The following is a 22,291-nucleotide window of genomic DNA, read 5'->3' as shown; positions in this document are numbered from 1 at the left end:
ATTCCCAAATGCTTCCTGAAGTTCTACTTAAACCCACATTGCGTAGCTTCCCTTTTGTGTATTTTCAAGGCAAATGTACCAAGACAGGGCTCATGCCTCCAGGGTCGGCAGTATGAGTTCTGTTCCTGGGTCCTGTTTCATTCTGTGGTCCAGACCTTGCTGTTAGGTGGGGTTTTTTAATGACCCTGAGTGAGCCAGTGATGCAGTTGTGAACTGGAGAAGCGGCTGGGAAGAAGGGCAGATGTAAATAGACGCCCCATTTCCTGGCAGATGAATTAATTCACAAACTGAGTGCAGCCAGACAGTGAGGAGTGTCAATAGCGAAAGCAATCTGACACCTTTCAACCACAATAAAGCCGATATTGATCATTTTACAAAACAAAAAAGAGGATAAACAGCCCCCCCCCCCACTCCACAGCATGACAATCTAAAGTGAGGTCAAACTGGCCAGAACTTACCCATTTCAACTTGCTGATTATGATAAACAACAGTACCAAGTATTTGCCTGAATTTTATTTAAATATATGAAAACAAAATGAAAATCAGTGAGTAACAACTGCGAGGCTGAGGGGGGTAAGTCAGGTGACAGGGCAGTCTTTTCACATGTGCATCATTATTGATATTTGTTTTTCCCTTGGATCCAAACCACATGCCCAGATCCCGATGCCTCATCCTGCACTGAGCTATATAGCTACTCCAGAAACGGACACCTGTGTCCTCTATGCTCCCGTTCTGCTGAAGTCAACTTTACTTTAGTCTTCATTTTTCCTACACTTCCTGTTCCTCCCATCCGTGTGTCACATGTCTTATGTGTTAAGTGTGAGGAAGGTAATATGCCGTCAGAGGGATGACGGCCAAGCCATACTGGGGAGCATAGGTACCCAGTGCCCCGCTGAGATTCTTACCTTCTCGTCCCTTGGAGCCAGATCCTTCCTTTTCTCGCATTCACCAACATCAAGGATGTACGGTTCATTCCGTTCAGGGAGGGCTAGTAGTTTAAATGACAGCTTTCATGCATCTGGCAAAGAGGTATACACACATTTACTAAATTAACTCAATGTATTGAGTCTAGTGTTCTATCAGCAATGACTTACCTTTGGAAATTCCACAGTACATGCCTGAATGACTGCTATATGTTGTTGAACAATGAGCAAATCTGTTATGAGAGCACGACATAATACAGAGCTGTCATCCTGTTAGCTTGTGGTTGCCAGCCGTGATTCTAATTGATTGCTGGAGGACAAAGAGATTTTTCATCATTCTAATTCACAGGAAAAGAAAAGATAGCGACATCACACCCTCGGGTTGTCAAACATACTAGTGGCTGACTGACAGTCATGTCATCATTAAAAAAAATAATAAAATAATCTTTAAATTATCATCTGGACTTCGCATTTTGACAAACATTCATTTTCCCACATCAGTTTCAATCACGTAATGCCGCTGTGACAAAGGAAGGTAATCATTAGGTAAAATGGAAATCTAAAGTTCTGTTCATACGGTAAATCCAATATCAGACCCCTAAAATTAAGCAAATACATGGACTTGACAGCAAAAATGAGGGACTTACTGTAGTGTTAGACGTTGTGATGTTTGGTCGCCCCCTACAGGTGGACGATTCCACTGTCTGGTGCTTCACTGACGATATCTGACCATGCTGTGCCAACAAATTTCCCATCATGCAGCGTCCTACATGCTTTTGCACACCGTTTGTTTGGACATGCAGGGACAGCAAGGAGTGCCAAACGGACCTCAAGCGGAACATGTCGATGCTCATTAGAAGATGCTTGTCCATCAGAGAAGAGATGCTGTTTAAAGATACTCAAATCCACACTCTAACTGTCTACAAAGCCAAGGAAACGGACCTCGCTTTGAAGTGCGTCATGCAGCCGTTATTCTGAACGGGAGTTCACAGTGCTTAAGGAGAAAGTTGGAAAAGACACATGAACGTTATCCACATACGTCTCTCTTACATCATCACTGATTATCATCTTGCAACAGAACCATCTCTATCTGCAATGGGATTGGGGTCCTGATCCTTTCATGTTTTCCTCCCTCTCCCCCCTTCAACATTAATTACATGCTTCTTTTTATACATCTGGCAGTGGGCAGGACAGCAGGTTTATTGCTATCGATTCAGCTCTTTGCTCCCGCTGGCTGTGCCCTGTGTAGGGTGTGGGGTTCGCACAAAGTGAAGCTGCTCGGCTCAGGGCTGCTCCAAGCTTCATAATTCCTTATGAATTATCATTCACACTAGACTAAGAACACAAGCAAACATCATAAACGCAAACTGAACAGCTCAGTTATTTTGTAACAATTAAATGCAAACCTCTTATACCCGGATTTACAACTATTACTTGACAATTAGGGTTCGTAACTGTTGTACCTGAAGATATGTTGATTTTTCCACAACACTCTCACTGGGTGTGCTGGAGGGAATGCAAGAATAAGATAATGAAGGACTCAGCTGCCAGTTTAAGTTGCTTAAAGGGACTGACTTCCATAAAGTGCTCCAATATAAGTATAATCAAGAACAGTAAGTAAATAAAAAGCTGTGGTACTATACTTCAATTAAATCTGTAGGACTGAACAATTTGAGAGCCCAGGAGTCCTTGGCGGTTACATTTCTGGTCTATTGAGATTGCAGTGAGGGTGATATCTGTGCTGCATGATTAGAATTGAGCTCATTAACACCCTGCTGCAAAGCACCATGGGAACATTTCTCATTACATAAAATCAGACAGTAGTGCTGTTGAAAAGGACCAGCTTCACATTAAGACTCCAGCCAATGATCCTACACATGAATAGGCAGTCAAAACCATTCTTGCCATTTGACCCCTTTAACCCCATGAAATACCAGCCAATTGATTCTGGGGATTTTTACTACTTTGTGCGTGGTCGGACACTGGACTATACACTAGGCAACTTCAGAACTATAGTTAGTTCAGAGTCCAAATAGCCACTTCGACAGGACTTTACTAACCCTTTTCAGGTTGGATACAAGTTGAAACAGAAACAGTGTAAATGAGCAGTACAGTGGACCTGTGCTTCGTCTGTTACGCAAGTATAAGTCTATCAGCGAAATTAGCGTGTTCGTATAACATACTGTAATAAATCATAAATATACAGCAATCATTTTTATTATACAGGCAGCCGTAATCATGGGGTCATCGTTTTTCTAGAACAAAGTTGCTGACTCACTCCAACTGATATGCAAACATACAAACTATAAAAATAACACATGAACAGTGAAAGACCAAAAGACAGGAAATATGACTTTTATAATGAATAGATAAGAAACGTAACAGTAAAAGTCAATCTGAGGAATGAGGTGCGAGAGAAGCAATTCGGCAAATTACTATTTCATATACAATAAAATATATATATATATAAATAAGTTAGAGATGTTGGCCAACTCACATTTTTTTCATTTAACGTACATTATTATGACAGGAAGACCACATATGAACGATAATCAAAGTAATCAATCAGCCACTCACTGGATTAGATGTCACATGACTGCCTGCCTCATGACTACCCTACAGCATTACTGTTACCAAACAGAACACACCGAGATGACTCACAGCAGCCATTTTGTACTAGAATCATCACGATATATTGTTCTGGTTGTCTTCTTCTTGCTGACATGACCCGAATAAGAGTGTTAGACACCTGCGTACGCAGCGGATGGAGGACGCCCACAAAGCTGCAAACGGGGGCCGGGCTGAGCTTGCGGTGAGCTTTGGCGAGTGTCATTTAGTGCAGATAAGGAATGTCGCACAGTGATAAACATCTCCTGGCTCAGTGGGTTACAGGGAGCTATAGGTGGCAACAAAAGGCAGGAGTGTGTTCAATTACTACCTTGGCAACAATGGAATCATCACCAGCAGGTTCAGCTTCCTCTGATGAATACACGGGGGCGTGTGTGATACGCTTAACTGATGCTGGCGGTGCTGAAGGTACGTTCTCTTTCTGCGATCGCCGACAAAATCTGTAATCTGCTCCGCACCGGACGCCGAAGAACGACAGAACCGTCTGAGATTAAGAGGGAGCAGAATATGAAGTGGAGGGCATCAGGTGAGGCTTGGGGAAAGGAAATCATCCCATGCAGACAGGGTCACATGCAGCAAGTCCTCTTCCTCCAAAGACTCCATCCATGGGCAACAAGAGAAAAGGCTGAAAACTGGGAAACCAACAGGATCCTGGTGATGAAAGGGACAGACAGGCATGCATGGGGCAACCCAAAAACAGCCATTCCACTTCAGTTAATGCCATCTTTTTCACAGAGTGGAAGGGCTATCTTACTCAGAGCAATGCGGGAGCAATAAGCAAACTTTAAAAGCCTCTCTGGGGAAGAGTAGACAAAACAGTTCACAAAACGAAATTGTCCAAGCATACGCATGTCTTCTTAGAATAGGAGGTAGAATGGTTTAAAAACAGCTTCATCCCCATCAAAATGAAGCACAAGGTGGACGCACAGTGACGTAGCTCAGGAAAGGAATGTAAACAGCTGAAGGAAGTGTGACGTTTTCAAAAAATACCATACAGATAATAATGGACCAGACCTTGAAAGCTAAAGCTATTTGGCACAGCAAAGGATCCCGGCCTCACAGCTAATAAAGTGGTCAGAAACACATCTGCAAAAACGGCAGCGTCACACAATAGGTCTTGTATGATAAAAGGTCAACATATTTTACTGCATTCAGAAGGGATTGTGCTTTTATATACTTTAATTCTACACATTTGTGGCTAGTTTTGGCTTTATATATGTTTTCTCGTTATATATGCTATATACCAATAACATTTTTTTGAAATATATGAAAAACATCTATCAAAATGTATTGAATTCTTTTACTTTTTTGGCATTGTTTATGAAATTTTGTTAACACTTTATAATGCCTTTATAATGCACTCATAAGCAGCATGTAAGTATACCTTAACATGGCATGGCATTCATAATAGTTTCAGTGAACAAGACATGACAACTGTGTTATATATTAATAACAAATATATGATTAAACAATTGTTTGTTACTAATTTCTGTTACAGCTGTTATGTCTGGTTCATTGAAAGTATTATGAAAGCAATGCTTTAAGACATGTTAAAGTGTATTTACATGCTGCTTATGAATGCGTCATGAAGGTACAGTTAGCATTTCTGAAATTGCCTTCCCAGAACACTACATAGGGAGCTGGACTGGCCATCTGGCATACGAGGCGTATTCCCAGTTGGCTGATACATATGTGGGCTGGTATTTATCGTGGGGACCTCCCCCCACCGACCAAAAAATTATTTGTAAATAAGGTTACCATCACCCTCCACCTTTTGTGTGTGTGCATGGGGGGGGAGAACAGCCCTTCATCAGGTTACAGTTGGATGACCAACTTGGACGGCTGACCAGGGCCACGTTCACCTGTAACCAATATCATACCTGGTTCAGATAACAAACATAGCAGACCCTGATTCAATTGCACCCAAATAATCAAATCAAGAGGAAGGTAAATAAGATTTAGGGAGAAAGACAAGGACACATTGGAAAATAAGCCAATTAGCAGGTATTTAGCTTTAGGAAAACTTCAACGTGAGGAAAACTACATACAAGAATGGGTGCAAAGTTTATCATGGTCTGGGTTAAAACATGCACCCCAGCTTAGTTTATTGCTTAAATGATGAGGTTGCTAGGCTACATGCCGGCCGGCCATCCATCCATCCATCCATCCATCCATCCATCCGTCTCATCCGTCCATCCATCCATCCGTCTCATCCGTCTGTCCATCCATCGATCGATCGATCCATCCATCCATCCATCGATCCATCCGTTTCATCCGTCCATCCATCCATCCATCCATCCATACCAATTTGTCCAGAGGTGTGAATGACGTGTGTGTGTGTCCTGCAATGGGTTGGTGCCCCATCCTGGGTTGTTCCCTGCCTTGTGCCCATAGGCTCCGGACCCCCCCACAATCCTGAATAGCACAAGCGGTCACAGAAAATCCATCCATCCTGACTTACTTGGTGTTAAAATGATTACATAAGCATATGGTATTAATTAAAAGCGAAGATGATATGGTGTAAAGGTCATTCTGAAAATAAACCATGTTCCAGGCTCCGAGCGAATGCACTGTGGTCAGCATTGCAGACAACCCCCCCCCCCCCCCCAAACCCTGACATCCTAACAAAACGGTAAAAACAGCCCACACCAAATGCCCAGAAGTGACTACGGCGGGATGCCCTTAAGCAGACTTAGCTAATGCAGTGTTCTCCGGCTCTTTGTGGCCTGTGGCCCCCACCCGAGAGGTGTGAAGCAGAAAACCAGAAATACAGGAGAGGGACCACGGCTCAAAGGGGGGCAGAATCGGGGCCATTAATGGCTTTTATAAACGCATTTCCGCTCTGTTCATTATTTTCTTTCTGTTCTTGTCCAGCCAAGAGAGCATTAAAAAGTGGCGTGTATTATGAATGAGAAAGTGAACAGAGAGAGGAGGAGGAGGGATTGTTGAGACTGAATAAAAGGTTTGCCTTCGGTCTGCTCTGCTGTTGTGACCTCCCACAAGAGGACACATCGAGAGGAGGTCTCCTCTGGGACACTCTGCTATAGCTTGATTTCTCGTGTTACGGACAGTGTGTGAGTGTTACTTTGTTAATTTAAGTAGCCGTCTACAGACTGGCTGGAATCATTTTCGAAGAAATCAGCTGAATCCCTGCAGTTTGGAAATAAAGAAATATATGGCCAGTAAATAAGCCATGTGAAGACCATACCTGCATGGAGACAAAAAACATCACCCATAGCAACAGTTCATATGTAAGGTACAATGCAAGTAGTTTTGGATCAACTAACAACAGTGTATGTTGCTTCATTTGGCATTCCTGTGATGTTAAATATTACCTTAATCAGAATATTAGTAATAATATAGATGCTTTAAAAGGAGGGTAATCATTACCTGCATGTATATCATATGGGTTATGAATAATTATAAATTAATAACCAGGCTGTTCTATTGAAATATGCACATTTATCACAGTGATGAGATGAGAAGCAGAACGCACATTCTGACACATTCTGTTTGTGATTTACGGGAAGTTTTAATGCTCGTCCCCTATTAATATCACAGCTGTGAGAGGGACACAAGGAGGCTTCCACACAGGACACCTGAAGCACATCGCGGCTCCCATTGAGCATCTGCACCGTGAGGCTGACACTAATTACATTCTGCATATACTTACACCGTTTGCAGAAGACGACACACAACGTACTCAGGCCTTTTACTCTTGCCATGTGGGCGACAGCCCTTTGCAGTTTGTTGTATTTCAAAAGTCAGAGATTTACTTTTTTTTATATCACATCCAACCAAAGAGATAAATGCGGAGTTGATGAAATGAACAGTTTTACACCTGATGCATCCGCATCCGCAGATCCATTCATAGCACACAGGGAGATGCAGAGTAAGACAGGAGAGGTAATTTCTGTGAATTTTGGGAGTGGGGGGGGTTGACTCCCCTCACCCACCACGTCAAATCATGCACCACATCTGGACCTAATTATTGACCTTTAAGACAAACAAGTGTCCAGACGTGAGGATGAAGAGCCGCTCGCTGGTGGCCCGGAAGCCGAGGACGGTGTCACTGCAGTCCAGGCTGGCCACTTGTTGCTTGGCAACCTGGCCCACCTGCCGGCCCTGCTTCCGGTTGAAGAGCACCGTGTCGACAGGCGACGGCTGCCGGTAGATAAAGACCCGGCGCAGGCACTCGCTCAGGGCGGCGTAGGAGAAATCAGGGGCGCACGTGGAGAACTTCCTGTCGCGCTTGGATGCCTGGACGTAGCCTACAGGAGACAGCAGTTAGGTGAGGGAGTCGTAAGGCGACTTAAGCAGAAAGTTAAAGAGGCATAGTGCATCGTGACAAGCACGTCAAAAAGGATCAGCCCGTGCAAAATGAGTCCTGCTGGTGCAAGGAAAACATGCATTTTTCATATGCGGCCGGTCTCAGGGTTACGAACAAGATCCGCTCCCTAAGTCTGTCTTTATGTCGAATTATTTAGGGTCAGTTAGTTAAACACATGTTTAGTATATAGGATATGCCTTTCTATGCATAAGAAACATTTAAGAAGCACTTCCAAATACACTAAAACACCTTAAACATGATAGTGTAGTACGTAACAATAATAATAATAATAATAGTAGTAGTAGTAACTATATACGGTACTGTACTGTTGGGCTGGGTGATAAAATTTTACGATAATTATCACGACATCGATGTGGCAAATGTTTGGTAAATGTTCGATATTATTTGAGACCTGGTGACATGTTTTTCGTCACAAGGAAATGCAAAGAACAGACAGACTAAATACGTAAGTTATGTAAATGTTGTAAGTGCCTAGTACAGTGGCACGGTGGTACAGTGGTTTATGCTGTCGCCTTACACCGAGAAAGTTCCTGGTTCGATCCCTATAGCTGAAGAGGAACTTTCTATGTGTCATTCTTACTGTATAATGCTATTCTGTATTGTCTGATCGCCATAAAATACTTTCAAATCGCATCCGTGTGAAATGTTCTGCAGAAATAACCATATCCTTGTACGAATAAACTTTCAAAGTTGACTGTGAGTAAACAAAATATAAAAATATCTTCCTGTTCATATTATTTTAACAGACTTTTTTCAATTTCAGTCATTATATTTTGTGTTTGACCTTTGTAATATGGGTACGCTTTTAATTATTTTGGAATTAATTAGATTGCTGAGACGTGATTTTTATAGGCTTTATTATATTTATTACATGACATGAGTGGAGAGAGCGTGCAATTCCGTCCGAGGGAACGATCTTTTGGGAATATGTTCCCACATGTCAGACATTCTTTGAGACAACGCTTAACTACGTGCGACAGTTAACCGGGTCCGGAGCAGACTTGTTCACTCGCGTAAGTTACCATGGTAACTCCGTTGGGATTCATTTAAGACACAGTGATGGAATGGAACTCCCACTTAAATTAGCCAGACTTGTCGAAATAAGTCGGACTTTCCTTTAATCCTGCTTGATCAGGGAAACACAGTGACTATGTGGACAATGTTTATTTTTATTTTTTTTTTATAAAAAGGGGCCACACAGGAAAAACCTTCTGGACCAATACTAAACAGAGAAATTTCTGTGTGTCTTTGTGCACTGAGGAAAGTGAAGGTTATACTTTGGGAGGCAGAGATGAAAGTGAAAAGGAGAAGGAGCAGATATAAGATGGAATGGGGGGGGGGGTCTTATTTGGCCAGGATAACTCTGCATCCAATCAAGGCCTAATGAATCGTCACATGTTCCCAGGCGGGCTGGGCCGACCCCACACCGTGAGCAGGCCAGAGGGAGGGGCAAGGCACCCACCAGGACAGCACCCCAGCCATGACACCCCCACCCCAGGCAGACCACATGCTGTATGTCATTCCACCCCTATTCTAGGAGGGGTACTTTTTATGTGTGTCTGTATAAGTGGAAAGACAGAAGGCTATTCTGGTGTGGTGCATCAAAATAAGCAAAGTATGCAGGTTGGCCCAGACCAGGGCGGCAGAGATCAGTGGAGCCCCCTAGAAAGTCACCCTCCGACACCAGTGCAGTGACCCACCCCTGCTACACTGGGCGACCTGCCCCACCAAGACGCACAGCGCAAAAGAACCACTCCGTCAGCCCCAGAAAGACAGAGAAAGGGGCAAAGCAACCTAGGAATTAGCAGGATTGGGGGGCTGGTGAATATTAAATGTGAGGAGTAGTAGTGGGGTGAAATAAGAAAGAAAAAAAGTATTGTATTTATATGTGATGGTTGTGGATGATGTGGTGTTGCAAGTGTCAGAAATAAGAGAAAAAATAAACAAATAAATATGCACTTAAATAAATACCTACACACATACAACAACATTCATACATATCTATATTGACTGGAATATGTGAATCAAATACTAATAATGATACTGATGATAATAATAATAAAGATATTATACTCAATATATGGATATATTGAGGATTTCCATCCATCCATCCATCATTCCATCATTCCATCCATCAATTAGGTGAGCCTGAATCCAGTGTTTAGCCTATCACAGAAAGCCCAGGTCATGAAGGGATACAGGGGACACCCTGGGTGTGATGTCATCCATTTCAGAGGACACACACACACGATATTTCTCAAATCTCATGACTTGGACAGCGTGACTTGGCACTTAACCATCTCTCCTATATGACTATCCCTGCCGGCCCCTGGAGGATGGGCTCCCCCTTTGAGTCTGGTCCCTCCCAAGGTTTCTTCCTTCTTGGGAGGTTTTCCATGCCACTGTCGCCTTTGGCTTACTCACTGGGGGCTTTGGGTGAGGATGCTGTAAAGCGCTTTGAGACGATGTAATGTTGTGATAATGCGCTATACAAAAATAAATTTGTTGTTGTTGTATGGGCGATTCATCTAAGCCTATGCTAACCCATAGCTCCACACTGCCTGACTCTTGTTATTGATGAAGGCACCCCTTTCACGCAGCACACCTCCATGCAGTGTGCTTTCACAAATAACATATTATGGAGGAACGCTGGGCATCAGCATGTCTAATTATACTGTGGAAAGATCTTGACTTTTACAAAAGCATGTGGGGAAAAAAATTCCTAAAGAGGGAATAAAACGGTACACGGTTCAAAGCTAACAGCTAAAAGATGAAAAAATGTTGCTACAGTTGCAAGAAAAAGTAAATGAACCCTTTGTAATTGAATTTATGTGATGATTATTAACATAATCAGTGGTCTGATGGTCATCAAGTCACAATTAGGGCTGCATATTGGAAAATGACAAATATCATAATGTGACATTTTTAGGAATAAATATAGTAAATAATAGTAAAAAAGGTGATCAAAAGTTACCAAAAATAAATTAGAATCAAACAGAACTAGTTATTATTTACCAGTAAAGTCTGTCAAATAGGTTGGTGGTATTGTTGCAAGGTTGTGTTGTTGCTGGACCCAACCAGTGTGTAAAGAAGGTGAGGAGCCCATCTAGTGTGTAAACTCAGCGTGTAAAGAAGGTGAAGAGCCCATCTAGTGTGTAAAGCCAGCGTGTAAAGAAGGTGAGGAGCCCATCTAGTGTGTAAAGCCAGCGTGTAAAGAAGGTGAGGAGCCCATCTAGTGCATAAAGCCAGCGTGTAAAGAAGGTGAGGAGCCCATCTAGTGTGTAAAGCCAGCGTGTAAAGAAGGTGAAGAGCCCATCTAGTGTGTAAAGCCAGCGTGTAAAGAAGGTGAGGAGCCCATCTAGTGTGTAAAGCCAGCGTGTAAAGAAGGTGAGGAGCCCATCTAGTGTGTAAAGCCAGCGTGTAAAGAAGGTGAGGAGCCCATCTAGTGTGTAAACCCAGCATGTAAAAAGGTGAGGAATCAATCTAGTGTGTAAACCCAGCGTGTAAAAAGGTGAGGAATCAATCTAGTGTGTAAACCCAGCGTGCAACAAAGGTGAGGAATCAATCTAGTGTGTAAAGCCAGCGTGTAAAGAAGGTGAAGAGCCCATCTAGTGTGTAAAGCCAGCGCGTAAAGAAGGTGAAGAGCCCATCTAGTGTGTAAAGCCAGTGTGTAAAGAAGGTGAAGAGCCCATCTAGTGTGTAAAGCCAGCGTGCAACAAAGGTGAGGAATCAATCTAGTGTGTAAACTCAGCGTGTAAAGAAGGTGAAGAGCCCATCTAGTGTGTAAAGCCAGCGTGTAAAGAAGGTGAAGAGCCCATCTAGTGTGTAAAGCCAGCGTGTAAAGAAGGTGAAGAGCCCATCTAGTGTGTAAAGCCAGTGTGTAAAGAAGGTGAGGAGCCCATCTAGTGTGTAAACCCAGCGTGCAACAAAGGTGAGGAATCAATCTAGTGTGTAAACCTAGCGTGTAAAGAAGGTGAAGAGCCCATCTAGTGTGTAAAGCCAGCGTGGAACGAAAGGGAGAAGCCAATCTAGTGTGTAAAGCCAGCATGTAAAGAAGGTGAGGATCCTACCCAGCGCGTTGAAGGTGGCTATGTGCTCCCACATGCAGTCGGGCTGCTCGGGCCGCGGCTGCCACAGCAGGGCGTCCACGTCGTGCCGTAAGCACAAGCAGGGCATCTCCTCTGGGTCCACGTCCACCGTGAACAGGTACTGGTGGCTCGCCAGGTTCACCTGAGGTGGCAACACAAAAGCTGCGGCAAACTCACATTTACAGGTCTAACGTGTCCTGTGAACTTGACTGTGAAGATTGTCTTGCAAGATGCAGTCCAGGCAAAGGAGGAATTCTCTGAATAGTCCCAAAAACACTTTACAAACCACAGGCTACTCTTCAGGGGCCATTTCTTGTAGTGAGAGCCTCTTTTAATATAACTCAATATATTTTACCAATGGGGGTGCATGAGGGTGTCACAATCGACTAGGATTTTTTTTTAATAGATGGACCCGCTTTAAGCTATTTCATTAAAAAAAATAAATTAATTAAAAGATGCATGCTGTATGAATAAAGAAAGAGTAACATTTTTCAAAAACCTTGTCCACTTTTGGGCTGATTATTTCACGAAGAGCTCATAGAGACAAGCAGTACACGTACACATATGTCACAAGGAAAAATAAAAAATCCAAGCCCTTCGCTGTACTTTTAATAACCAAGAGCGGAAAAATGGCAGTTCCCAAGATATTTGACCTTACAAAACTTACACAGAAGTTGAATTTAACCATACTATGAAAAAAAAACACATTTTAAGCTTTCTGTTGAGCTAAAGCCGAGCCACGTAGTTGTCATAGCTTATAAAAAAAACACTGAATTTAGTTTTTTTTGCTGCCTACAATGTAAAAAAAAAAAAGGTACTATATCCGAATGGGGAAAAAAATAGAATTAAGCAAAGACATTTCTGAGCTCGGGAAGGTGTGCATAATTCACATGCTAAATTTAAATTAAAATCAAAAATGATGACGCAAAGGCCATTTGTAGTATTAAATTGGAATGACCCTGGAAAACATCTGTTTTGTAGAATTTGCTTTTATTAAAACAGAGGGACTTAAAAACACATATAACTGAACTGCAAAGAAAAGAAGCCTGGCTGCTATATCAGGATGATCACTGATCCACATTCCACCCAGGACAAAACGCAAAACCGATGACACCTCAACCCGAACCAGGCGGCATTTCAAAGGAAACGAACCAAGCACCAAAAAGTGGCTTTGTTCTGGAGCCCCACCCGGTCAAACAAATGCTAATCTACTGAAACAACCAAGCGCAAATAACCCAACAAACAAGCAAACAAACAATAAGCAACCAAACAAATTCATGTGCGCTGTAACCCTGTACCAGATAAGTGGCTACGGATGGAGGGTTAGATAAACAGACGCGAGTCTGTGTGTTCAGGGATAAGAATGAGTCAGATTTCACAAATGTTGCTTTCAGAACTCATGCAACAATCCTTGAAAATATATTTAAACCATAAAACTTTAAAAATGTACTTTAAAACTGAGGTTCTTCCACTAGGAGGCCTCTGAGGGGGGCAATGCAATTTATTTGAAAAATGTAAAAAAAAAATAATAATAATAATAATAAATAACATTCGATAGATTCTTAAAACGAGATGCAGGGTGACAATACCATTTATATCGATATGCTAATAATTATTATGATAATATGGACAGAATGAGAATAATAATGACCCACATGGATTGATTCAGCATCTGAATGCACAGACTCTTCAAATGAGTGCTGGCAGAAGTGCTCCTCCTTTATGGAGATGTAGCACGTGAGCAGTCAGTCAACATGCACTTCCACGTTTAAGTGGCACATGCCTAATCACCACGGGGACCACAGCCCAAAAAGCTGCTACGAATCTTCACGGGGGCTAATGTCATAATTGAAGCCAGTACATCTCTACTTTCTTTCACTTGCTAATCTTGGAGTTCTATGGCCACTGTCAACACCGACATGGCAAGGAGACAGTCATTACTGGATGATGCCTTCCGTAATTATTTTAGGGTTTTCGTGACATCATGACTAATTTAACATTTGCAACATTAAAAGCATTCGGTGGGAATGGTTTTGAAAATTGAGCCAAAAGGGTGTTTTTAATGATGCTCAATGTCTGCTATATGGCCACTCAACACAGGAAAGATGACTTATGCTGTTGTTTACAGCTTAATCTGCATTTTAAACTTGGATATGATAGACTCATCCATTCTATCAGCCTTGAATAACAGACAAAGAGCTAAATTCAGGACAGGATCCTACAGGCTAGTGTTTCCCAATATAACCCCTAGTAGCTCCTTGCCAGACAGTCCATGTTTTTGCTCCCTCCCAGCTCCCTGCCAGACAGTCCATGTTTTTGCTCCCTCCCAGCTCCCTGCCAGACAGTCCATGTTTTTGCTCCCTCCCAGCTCCCTGCCAGACAGTCCATGTTTTTGCTCCCTCCCAGCTCCCTGCCAGACAGTCCATGTTTTTGCTCCCTCCCAGCTCCCTGCCAGACAGTCCATGTTTTTGCTCCCTCCCAGCTCCCTGCCAGACAGTCCATGTTTTTGCTCCCTCCCAGCTCCTTGCCAGACAGTCCACATTTTTGCTCCTACTGGGAGCTGGGAGGAAACAGAAACATGGACTGTCTGCTGGTCCCCAAGGACTAGATTAGGAAACACGGCTATAGGCTCCAAGGATCTCCGCCAGTATCTCTAGGTACAGGCCAAACACACAATGCTTTCCGTTCCATCAGACCACCTAAAACAAAACCACAAATCACTGCACAAGTCAAGAACAAATCATCTGAATTCAGGGGATTTAATTGGGGGTATATCACACGTTTTATATACGACCAGTGCTGTCTCGATTTACACCATCAGTTTGCAGCCGATGACTGGCACACTTATAAAGGGGGGGGGGGGGGGTCAGGGTGGTGTTACTTCTGCCCAAATTCCTCGATGAATCAGCAGGGAAAGAAGCTTTAACATGAGGTCAAATCATTTTCAAATGAATAACAGGAGGGTCTGCAGGGAACCACAGGTGCTTCGCATGGATACGTGCTTGTTAGTCTTAATCTTATTTTAGTCCATGAATAGTACCTAATGTAAAATATCAGATAGAAGCATATTATGCAGCATATGCTTATGTGACTCACTGGGGGGACAATGGGAGGGGGGACAATTGCATCAGGCTGGTCGTGCCTCCCCGTCCCCCCTTGATGGTGCCCCTGAAAATAATTAAGGCCCCTTAGACCTGCAAAACGGATAAATTTTTATCATTTAGGAATAGTTTTCATTTGCAATTAAACAATAAATTACCAACAAACCTTCCTGTAGGGAAGTGAGTGAATCACGCTTGAACGTCACCATTCAGGAGTTAATATTCTGAACATTCTGCTTTCCAGTGGAGCATGCAGCTCAGGTATAAACATCAAGGTGTGTTTATGCTCCAAAGTCAAGCCTGGTTGTGCTCCGCTGCTCCAGTTTACACCCCCATCTGTCAGTGTGTTTACTCATCCCTTTCTGATAAAGGTACCATCACCTAGATACTGAGGCTGAGGCAGCAGACAACATAAAGAAAGCAGGATTATTTCACCCCTGCAGGGTAATATGAAAAGGCGGGAGGGAGGGAGGGAGAAACAGAATGACTGCATGCAATTACTATGGCCCCGGTAAATTATCCTATAATTGGCAAACTCTTAATGTCCTTCATATTATCATCTTTCATCTCATTTTACCTGAGTGAGTGAAAGGGTCTGCGCTCTATACAGATTAACCAGATTCACACCAACACCCTGCACATGAAAGGAGTGGAGCAACATTGGGGGTGGCGGGGGGGGGGGGGGGGGGGGGGGTCAATTTCAGAATTACATTTGACAAACTGACCCAAGAGAAGAAAAACTGAAATCTATTGATACTGTGCTCACAGAAGGTCTTGGGACACTTGCTTATTTCTGTAACAATGTTGCAGATTTATTGGTTTCATAACAAAAGTCCATCGACTAACGAGGTCTAACGCATCTGCACATACCTTACGCAGACGTCTCCTTTTTATTACATGTCATAATTTTTTTTGACTGATTCATTCAGTTGGGTTGTTGCCACTCTGCTATTATCTGCAATTGCAGTCACTGGCTCACAAAGGGATACCAAACACAAATGGTTGGTGTTTTATGTTACTGCAAAGGTGTTACTTATTAAAAAGCACACAAATGAGACTGATAATCAATATTTTTTTTTGACTCAGCAGAGAGCAGCTCATTTAAAACTATAACATAGGTTTCAATTTATTACTCGAAATGAATGTTTTTCTTAAATCTACTCATTGTTCCTAATATGACATATATACATATATATATTAGGAACAACCAGAACACCAAACATATATATATCATGCTTTTATGACTCATATTATAATTCCTCATGCTTAATTAACTGCCCACAACTTCCTAGCAGTGGCTTTTGGTCTTAAAGGGGAAGCTCTCCACAATCCAGTCAGTTCACAGGCTGTTCTTCAAATACCACTGATGTTTCTTTCATTAGGTTAAAAAACAGTCACGCCAGGCTTTAAGGCAACATGGGGTCAGGGACATTTTGAAAGAGTTTGCAATGCACCGAGCTATGAAAAAAGCCATTAAAAAACAGAAAAAAAATAAAAATTTCCAACAAAGTTCAATGTGGAAAGACTTTGGATTGAATCCCTCTACTAGTCCGTGAAGCTCAGTTGAGTATTTAAATTGAGTTTGGTTCTGGGAAATTCGCACATCTCTCTCTCTCTGATGCCGTCTTTTTTTACCTTACTAGGCGGGTAGACATATAGTTCTCTTAACGTCTCAACTACAACTTCTCTCTTCCTCCTCTGATTTTAATGTCTTTTTTAATGAGCTCTACCCTTCTGATAACTTCTCCCCAACAACTGGAAGTGCTGTGCGCTCAATACATAACAGAGGCGATGCGGCACCGTGGTTATAACTGCTGTCTCACACCGGGGACCCGGGTTCGAGTCTCCGCCATGGCTCCATGTGTGTGGAGTTTGCATGTCCTCCCCATGTTTCCCTTGGGTACTTTGGTTTCCCCCACGGTCGAAAAACTAGCTGTGGTCAATTTGAAGTTATATAATTGCCCATAGCAGTGAATGGAGCTACAGCATGTGAGCAGTCAGTCAACATGCATTTTCACGTTTAACTGGCAGATGCCTGATCACTACAGGGACATGAGGCCCAAAACCCACCACGCATCTTCACGGGGACTAATGTCATAATTGAAACCGGTACGTCTCCATTACAACCTTTTTCTTCCTTCTGTGCCATCGATTTTAATGTCTTATGAGCGAATTAAAGGAAGGAAAGTCAATCTCAAGAGAAGTTCAGGCAACATTTCAGCAAATTTTAATGACTGTAATGTTTGGCTCTGCCGGGGGGTTATGCCTGTGACTGTAGTTCGCGGCTGTGTCTTGGGGAAGTCGTGTTTAAAAACTGATCGAGTCTGAACGGAGGGGGCATTGAACATTGATCGTGGGGTTACATCAGCCTTTAAGTTTTTATCAGTTGGAAGTTCTTACATCCAGGGACTTCCTCTAAAATAATGTACAACTTTTGAAAATGGCTCAGGGCTGTACAGTGCTTGCGTCAAACTGCTTTTGGTAAAATCTAGAACTCTTGAATTATAGCAAAGGAACTGGAATGAATGGGTAAAAATGATAATGAGAACGAATCAATTTTCAGCCCACTTTCCCTGGTCAGGGCCGTGGTACCAATATAATACAAACAATAAAAATCTCATTCCAAAATGTATCCATCCATCTTTTAACTGATTTAAATGGTTGGGGTCACGGGGGGGGCTTTTCCCTGGCAACACAGGACACGAGGTTGGGGTGCATCCTGTATGAAGTGCCTATCACAGGGCACAGACAAGCACCCATTCACAAACATACATTATGGGCAACAGTCTGTATGTGTAGAAGCTGCAAACTCCACACACATAAAGCTACCTACTGAGAGGGATCCAAGGAGGGAAGAACCACAATCCGTCGACAAGGTATTGGCCGGCCAGGACTTGTCGGTATGGGATGTGGATGAATCCTCTCTCTTGTATGAACCAACAGGAGGGCTACTGTGGCACAACTGGCAAATAAATCTCAGGATGGTCACAGGAGAGATGTGTCACGACACACAGTCCATGGAGCCCTGTAGTGTATGGGGCTACGTATCGACCCAGCGCATCCCAGAGATGCTCGACACGTACCTGATCATCCACAGGATACAGCGAAAAATGGGATTCATCAGACCAGGCGGTCTTCTTCCATTGTGCCAATTCCGATACGTTCATGCCCATTTTAAGAGCTTTCGGTGGTGGACAGGAATTAGCAGGGGCTCTCTGATAGGCCTGTGGCTATGTTTTATCGATGGTCATAATGGTATATACCGTATATGGTATAATGGTATATACCGTCTATAACACTTTAAGGAAGACATCAGGGTAATGGAAGGCCTACATGTGTTCGAACGGCAATGACAGGCAACACCACCAGAAAGACGCTGCATGAATTATTTAAACGAGGTGATATATTTTTCTGCAGTATTTTTATATATGTAAGAAGAGGACATATTGCCACATAATATATTTGGAATCATCTGGGTCACCTAATGTTTTAAGAGGTCACACGCTACACGGTGGTTTCGGTGCAGTTTGGCTGAATTTTAGTATTTCGCCTGATTGGGCCATCTGATGTACTGGGCGTTTTCCCGGTGTGTCGACGGGTTTGTGGGGACCCAAAAAATTTAGGAAGGATTTTTATTCCCAGTCCAGCCCTTGCCTTTCCCTGAAACCACCTAGAGATTCCAGGCGTGTTCATTTCTACAGCAATGTTGTTTCTTCAAACAAAAAAATCCCAAACATTCACCTGCAGTATGTTCATATAAAATAAGTACATTCAGACGCCAAAGATGGCTAATTATTATGTAGCTATTGTGTACATTTTATAAATACTGTGCTAGGCGATTGATTATTATGCTTCATTATGTATTATAAAAAAAATGGTTTCTACCCTGTCCTGAAATGCTAACCAGCATTAGTGTGGCGTGCGCAGGCATCCATTACCACCAGCCGCCCCCCACTACGAATGTCTCTCTTTTCAATTATTCATTACTGTTCAACAGGCTGGAGACCAAGGGGCTAAACCTCAGCGACCCTAATCACGCTTGGGCCTGTACTTAGTGGAAGAGACGTGCTTATTAAAAATGGCAGCGGTGGGCGGCAAAGGGGGCGGGGTCTCACCACGTGACTGGGCCTCAAGGAGTCCCCATCGAACCGTGCCAGGCTTGAGCTGTCCTCGGGGAAGATATCGCAGTCCTCCAGCTCCTGAGCGTTGCATGGGGGCTTGTCCTTCTCTGAGTCGGCGTTCTTAAATATGGAGCACGTTTCAGACATGAATAAATGATGGTTTCATTCCAGCAAGATTATCTTGAATTTCACGCAGACTACTCAAACCTCAAAATCAATCAACAGGTCAATGTGTGCACATAACGAATGATATCAGGAGTATCAACCGGTTCCAAAAATGTCAGAAAATGAATAAAATCTGACTAACGTCCAATATAAGAGTAGGCTAATTTCACACACACATAAATATATGAGCTAGTATTATTATTGGTTTATTTACAGTTATTCAGTCGCATCTGTCCCAATACTCAGAGTACTAGAATCATTGGTAACACTTTCTATGAATATCATGTCTAGAAGAATCCATGAGCCCATTCATAACACATTATAATTCATAGAACATTTTAAACATGCTAGCAATAATTAAAAAAAATACATTATAACCATGGGGATTATACATTATGAATGCCTTGGAAACTCTCAGCTACAATGCACTGTAGGTACCTACATAATGCAGTATACAACATTCTTAATTCTTATACTGACCATTATAATGCATTATGAATGTACCTATGCATTGTAAGTGAGAGCTTCATTGGAGCTTATGAAAGATCATAATCAACACGAAAAAGCCTTATGACTGTCAAAGGAAGATGCTGAAATGCTTTATTAATTCCAAAACTGACCATTGTGAAGCATTACGAAGATACCCATGGTGCATTGCAGCTGAGAGCTTCGCGAAAAGTGTCATTACTTTGTACAGCTGGGTACTGTTAAAAACAAGCATTAACTGAGAAGTAGGGAAATGATAATAATCGGGTTTAACATATACACCAATGATGCGACGTTGACCCCCAAAATAGCATGTGAGCGGGTGCCTTTCCCACCCCCTAAGGACCCCCTGCCGCGGCTCACCCCGTCCTCCGCTGTCAGGTGGGCCAGCCTCTCGTGGAGAAGTGCGGCCTGCTCCTTGCTCATCAGCTGCTCTCCTCTGCAGTCCCCCGTAATGAGCTCTGGCCACACTGTCCCCTCGCTCCTCTTCTGCAGGGAGACCTCCAAGCTAGGGGTGGGGGGAAGGGGGGGGGGTACCACTGTGTGCTGGTTACAAAACTTTCAACAACGTACAAAACCCTAATCATGCCGATGATACCGGCAACTGTATGACCGGGTAAAAGCTAAATAGCTTTGGTAGGAAATAACATTTAGTGAACTAGTATACCAAAAAAAAATCGAAGCCTTTCGTTTCTGTTTATAACTTCTGCTTTAGTCATTTTCTTTGTATCCCTTTCCTGAATCACAAGGCCTCACACATGTTGAAGGGAGATTGCAAGGAAGGAGGACATCAGCTGCTGAAATAGCAGGTGAGAATTGACAGCCACTGCTTGGAAAGCAAGAGAAATCTATATTACACCCCAAGAAATTGGTTTGTATAATTACTAGTTAACTGTTATAGGAGAAAGGTTATCAGTGTCTGGGGTTGATAAATATGCCTGTAAACACAATGTGTGTACAAACCCAAAACAACAGAATTAAAACAGAGCGGACAAATATTCATTGTGAATAAACAGAGGGGGGCGCTGTTTAGCACAGCCCCTCCAAAGAGATCACCCAAACAAACACGACAGCTACCAGGGGATGCCTTCCGAACACCTTCCGGACGGTCGATCTTCATCAAAGCGCCACACGAGGCGAGACCAGCAGCTTCTCGTGACCAGCAACACCCAGCTCCCCTCCTCTGAAAACTGAAGCGTTGTTGCGGCCGTTCGCAAACCAAACGCCAATCCCTGTCTGGTTCCGGTGGCGTCTATGGTCCGGCTCACCTTGCGTCTCCTTTCAGGATCCAGGTACTGGATTCAGGATCCACCAGTGAGTGCAGCTGCCCGTCGATCAGGGGGGTGCGGTCTCTCACTCCGACCCTGAGGAGCTCGCTGGATATCTGGATCAGGACGTCCTCCTTTGAGGTGCCTTTGGGCAGTTGCATGGACACTGTGATGTCTTCTGTAGTCTGGTACCAGTAGTAAACCGGACCTGTAGAAAAAGAGCCACAGTGAACCAACAAAACCTTAATTAAAGTGCGGAAAAAGTGTATTTCTAAAACAAAGAAGAATGATTGCCTCTAAAAGAAGACCTGGCGATGGTCCTCTGCCCTGCCTGGTGAACAGTGTTCAAATGAAAAGACAAAGTGCGTGTGTGTATAAGAAAGAATGTTTAAAGGAGTAAAGGAGCCTTTAATGGTATAAGAATATTAAAACTTGGAAAGAAAAAAATACACTTTACAAGACTTTAGCGAACAGTTCTATCCTCCTCTACCACAAGGCACTGACACTTAGCTAAATTCTTTCAGCTTCATTTTACAGTAAATTTTCTGCATAGTATATAACCAGATTTTGGTGGATGGGGTTTTACAGCAGGGAACCTCGAAGTATCGCGGTAATTCACACACAAACAAGACCGGGTGGGTCGTTTATCTGGGCATGAGCAGTGCGGCTTCATTCAAGACAAAGCATTTCTCGCTATATAAAATTCATATTAAGGATCTTAACCGTAAGGAAAGAAATGATTGTCGGCCTTTCTCAGCCATCCAATCCAACAGCTATTCAGTAGTAGGAGAATTTTTCTTTAAGGATTTTTTTTCTTGTTGCACTTTTGCGTTATGTGTGTGCGTGCTGACATCATCATCGTGCTCTACGCGGCGTGTGTGGGCATCATGTCCTTCCAAACAAGGCTGCACTGGCAGGCCGTCTGCGGGCGGCTAACGACCGGCATCCATGTCCTTGGGCGCAGCCTGGATATAACAAGACCCACTGCTTCATACATGATTCTTTTTGGCTTTGAAGTACAATTGGTGCCTCATTTAGCGACTTGAACAGACAGCCAGGTAGGTGCTCTGTAATCAGAGAACAGGAAGCTGCACGGAACCAGCAGAAGCTGGTTCTTTCAGGTTTAAATTGGACTGGATCGGTGCCAACCGTCTTTACAG

General features: G+C 43.1%; 1 protein-coding gene and 1 long non-coding RNA gene across 6 annotated transcripts in view; one reads left to right on the top strand and one right to left on the bottom strand.

Annotated features, from left to right (window-relative positions):
• Positions 1-7,064: 7,064 nt before the first annotated feature.
• Positions 7,065-22,291, bottom strand: part of nudcd1 (NudC domain containing 1) — a 29,092-nt gene continuing 13,865 nt past the window's right edge. Inside the window, exons 6-10 of the mRNA XM_048992673.1 lie at positions 21,132-21,339; positions 20,227-20,371; positions 19,207-19,332; positions 11,973-12,132; positions 7,065-7,822 (exon numbers count right to left, since the gene is read on the bottom strand). Coding sequence (XP_048848630.1) covers positions 7,536-7,822; positions 11,973-12,132; positions 19,207-19,332; positions 20,227-20,371; positions 21,132-21,339 — 926 coding nt within the window. The 3' untranslated portion in view covers positions 7,065-7,535. The remainder of the gene's footprint in view (positions 7,823-11,972; positions 12,133-19,206; positions 19,333-20,226; positions 20,372-21,131; positions 21,340-22,291) is intronic.
• LOC125718705 (uncharacterized) lies at positions 11,003-11,848 on the top strand. Of its 5 annotated transcripts, none has more exons than XR_007384908.1 (3): positions 11,003-11,079; positions 11,206-11,331; positions 11,750-11,848. It is a non-coding gene; the product is annotated as an uncharacterized LOC125718705 (long non-coding RNA). The 5 variants fall into 5 exon arrangements; XR_007384909.1 differs by lacking the exon at positions 11,003-11,079 and adding an exon at positions 11,142-11,205 and having other exon boundaries at positions 11,248-11,331; XR_007384911.1 differs by lacking the exons at positions 11,003-11,079; positions 11,750-11,848 and adding exons at positions 11,142-11,205; positions 11,708-11,733 and having other exon boundaries at positions 11,248-11,331.

The sequence above is a fragment of the Brienomyrus brachyistius genome, chromosome 23, assembly GCF_023856365.1.
Source record: "Brienomyrus brachyistius isolate T26 chromosome 23, BBRACH_0.4, whole genome shotgun sequence".
Classification (NCBI taxonomy): Eukaryota; Metazoa; Chordata; class Actinopteri; order Osteoglossiformes; family Mormyridae; genus Brienomyrus; species Brienomyrus brachyistius.
Note: the sequence above shows the minus strand (reverse complement) of the source record. Positions and strands in the feature narration are given on the sequence as shown.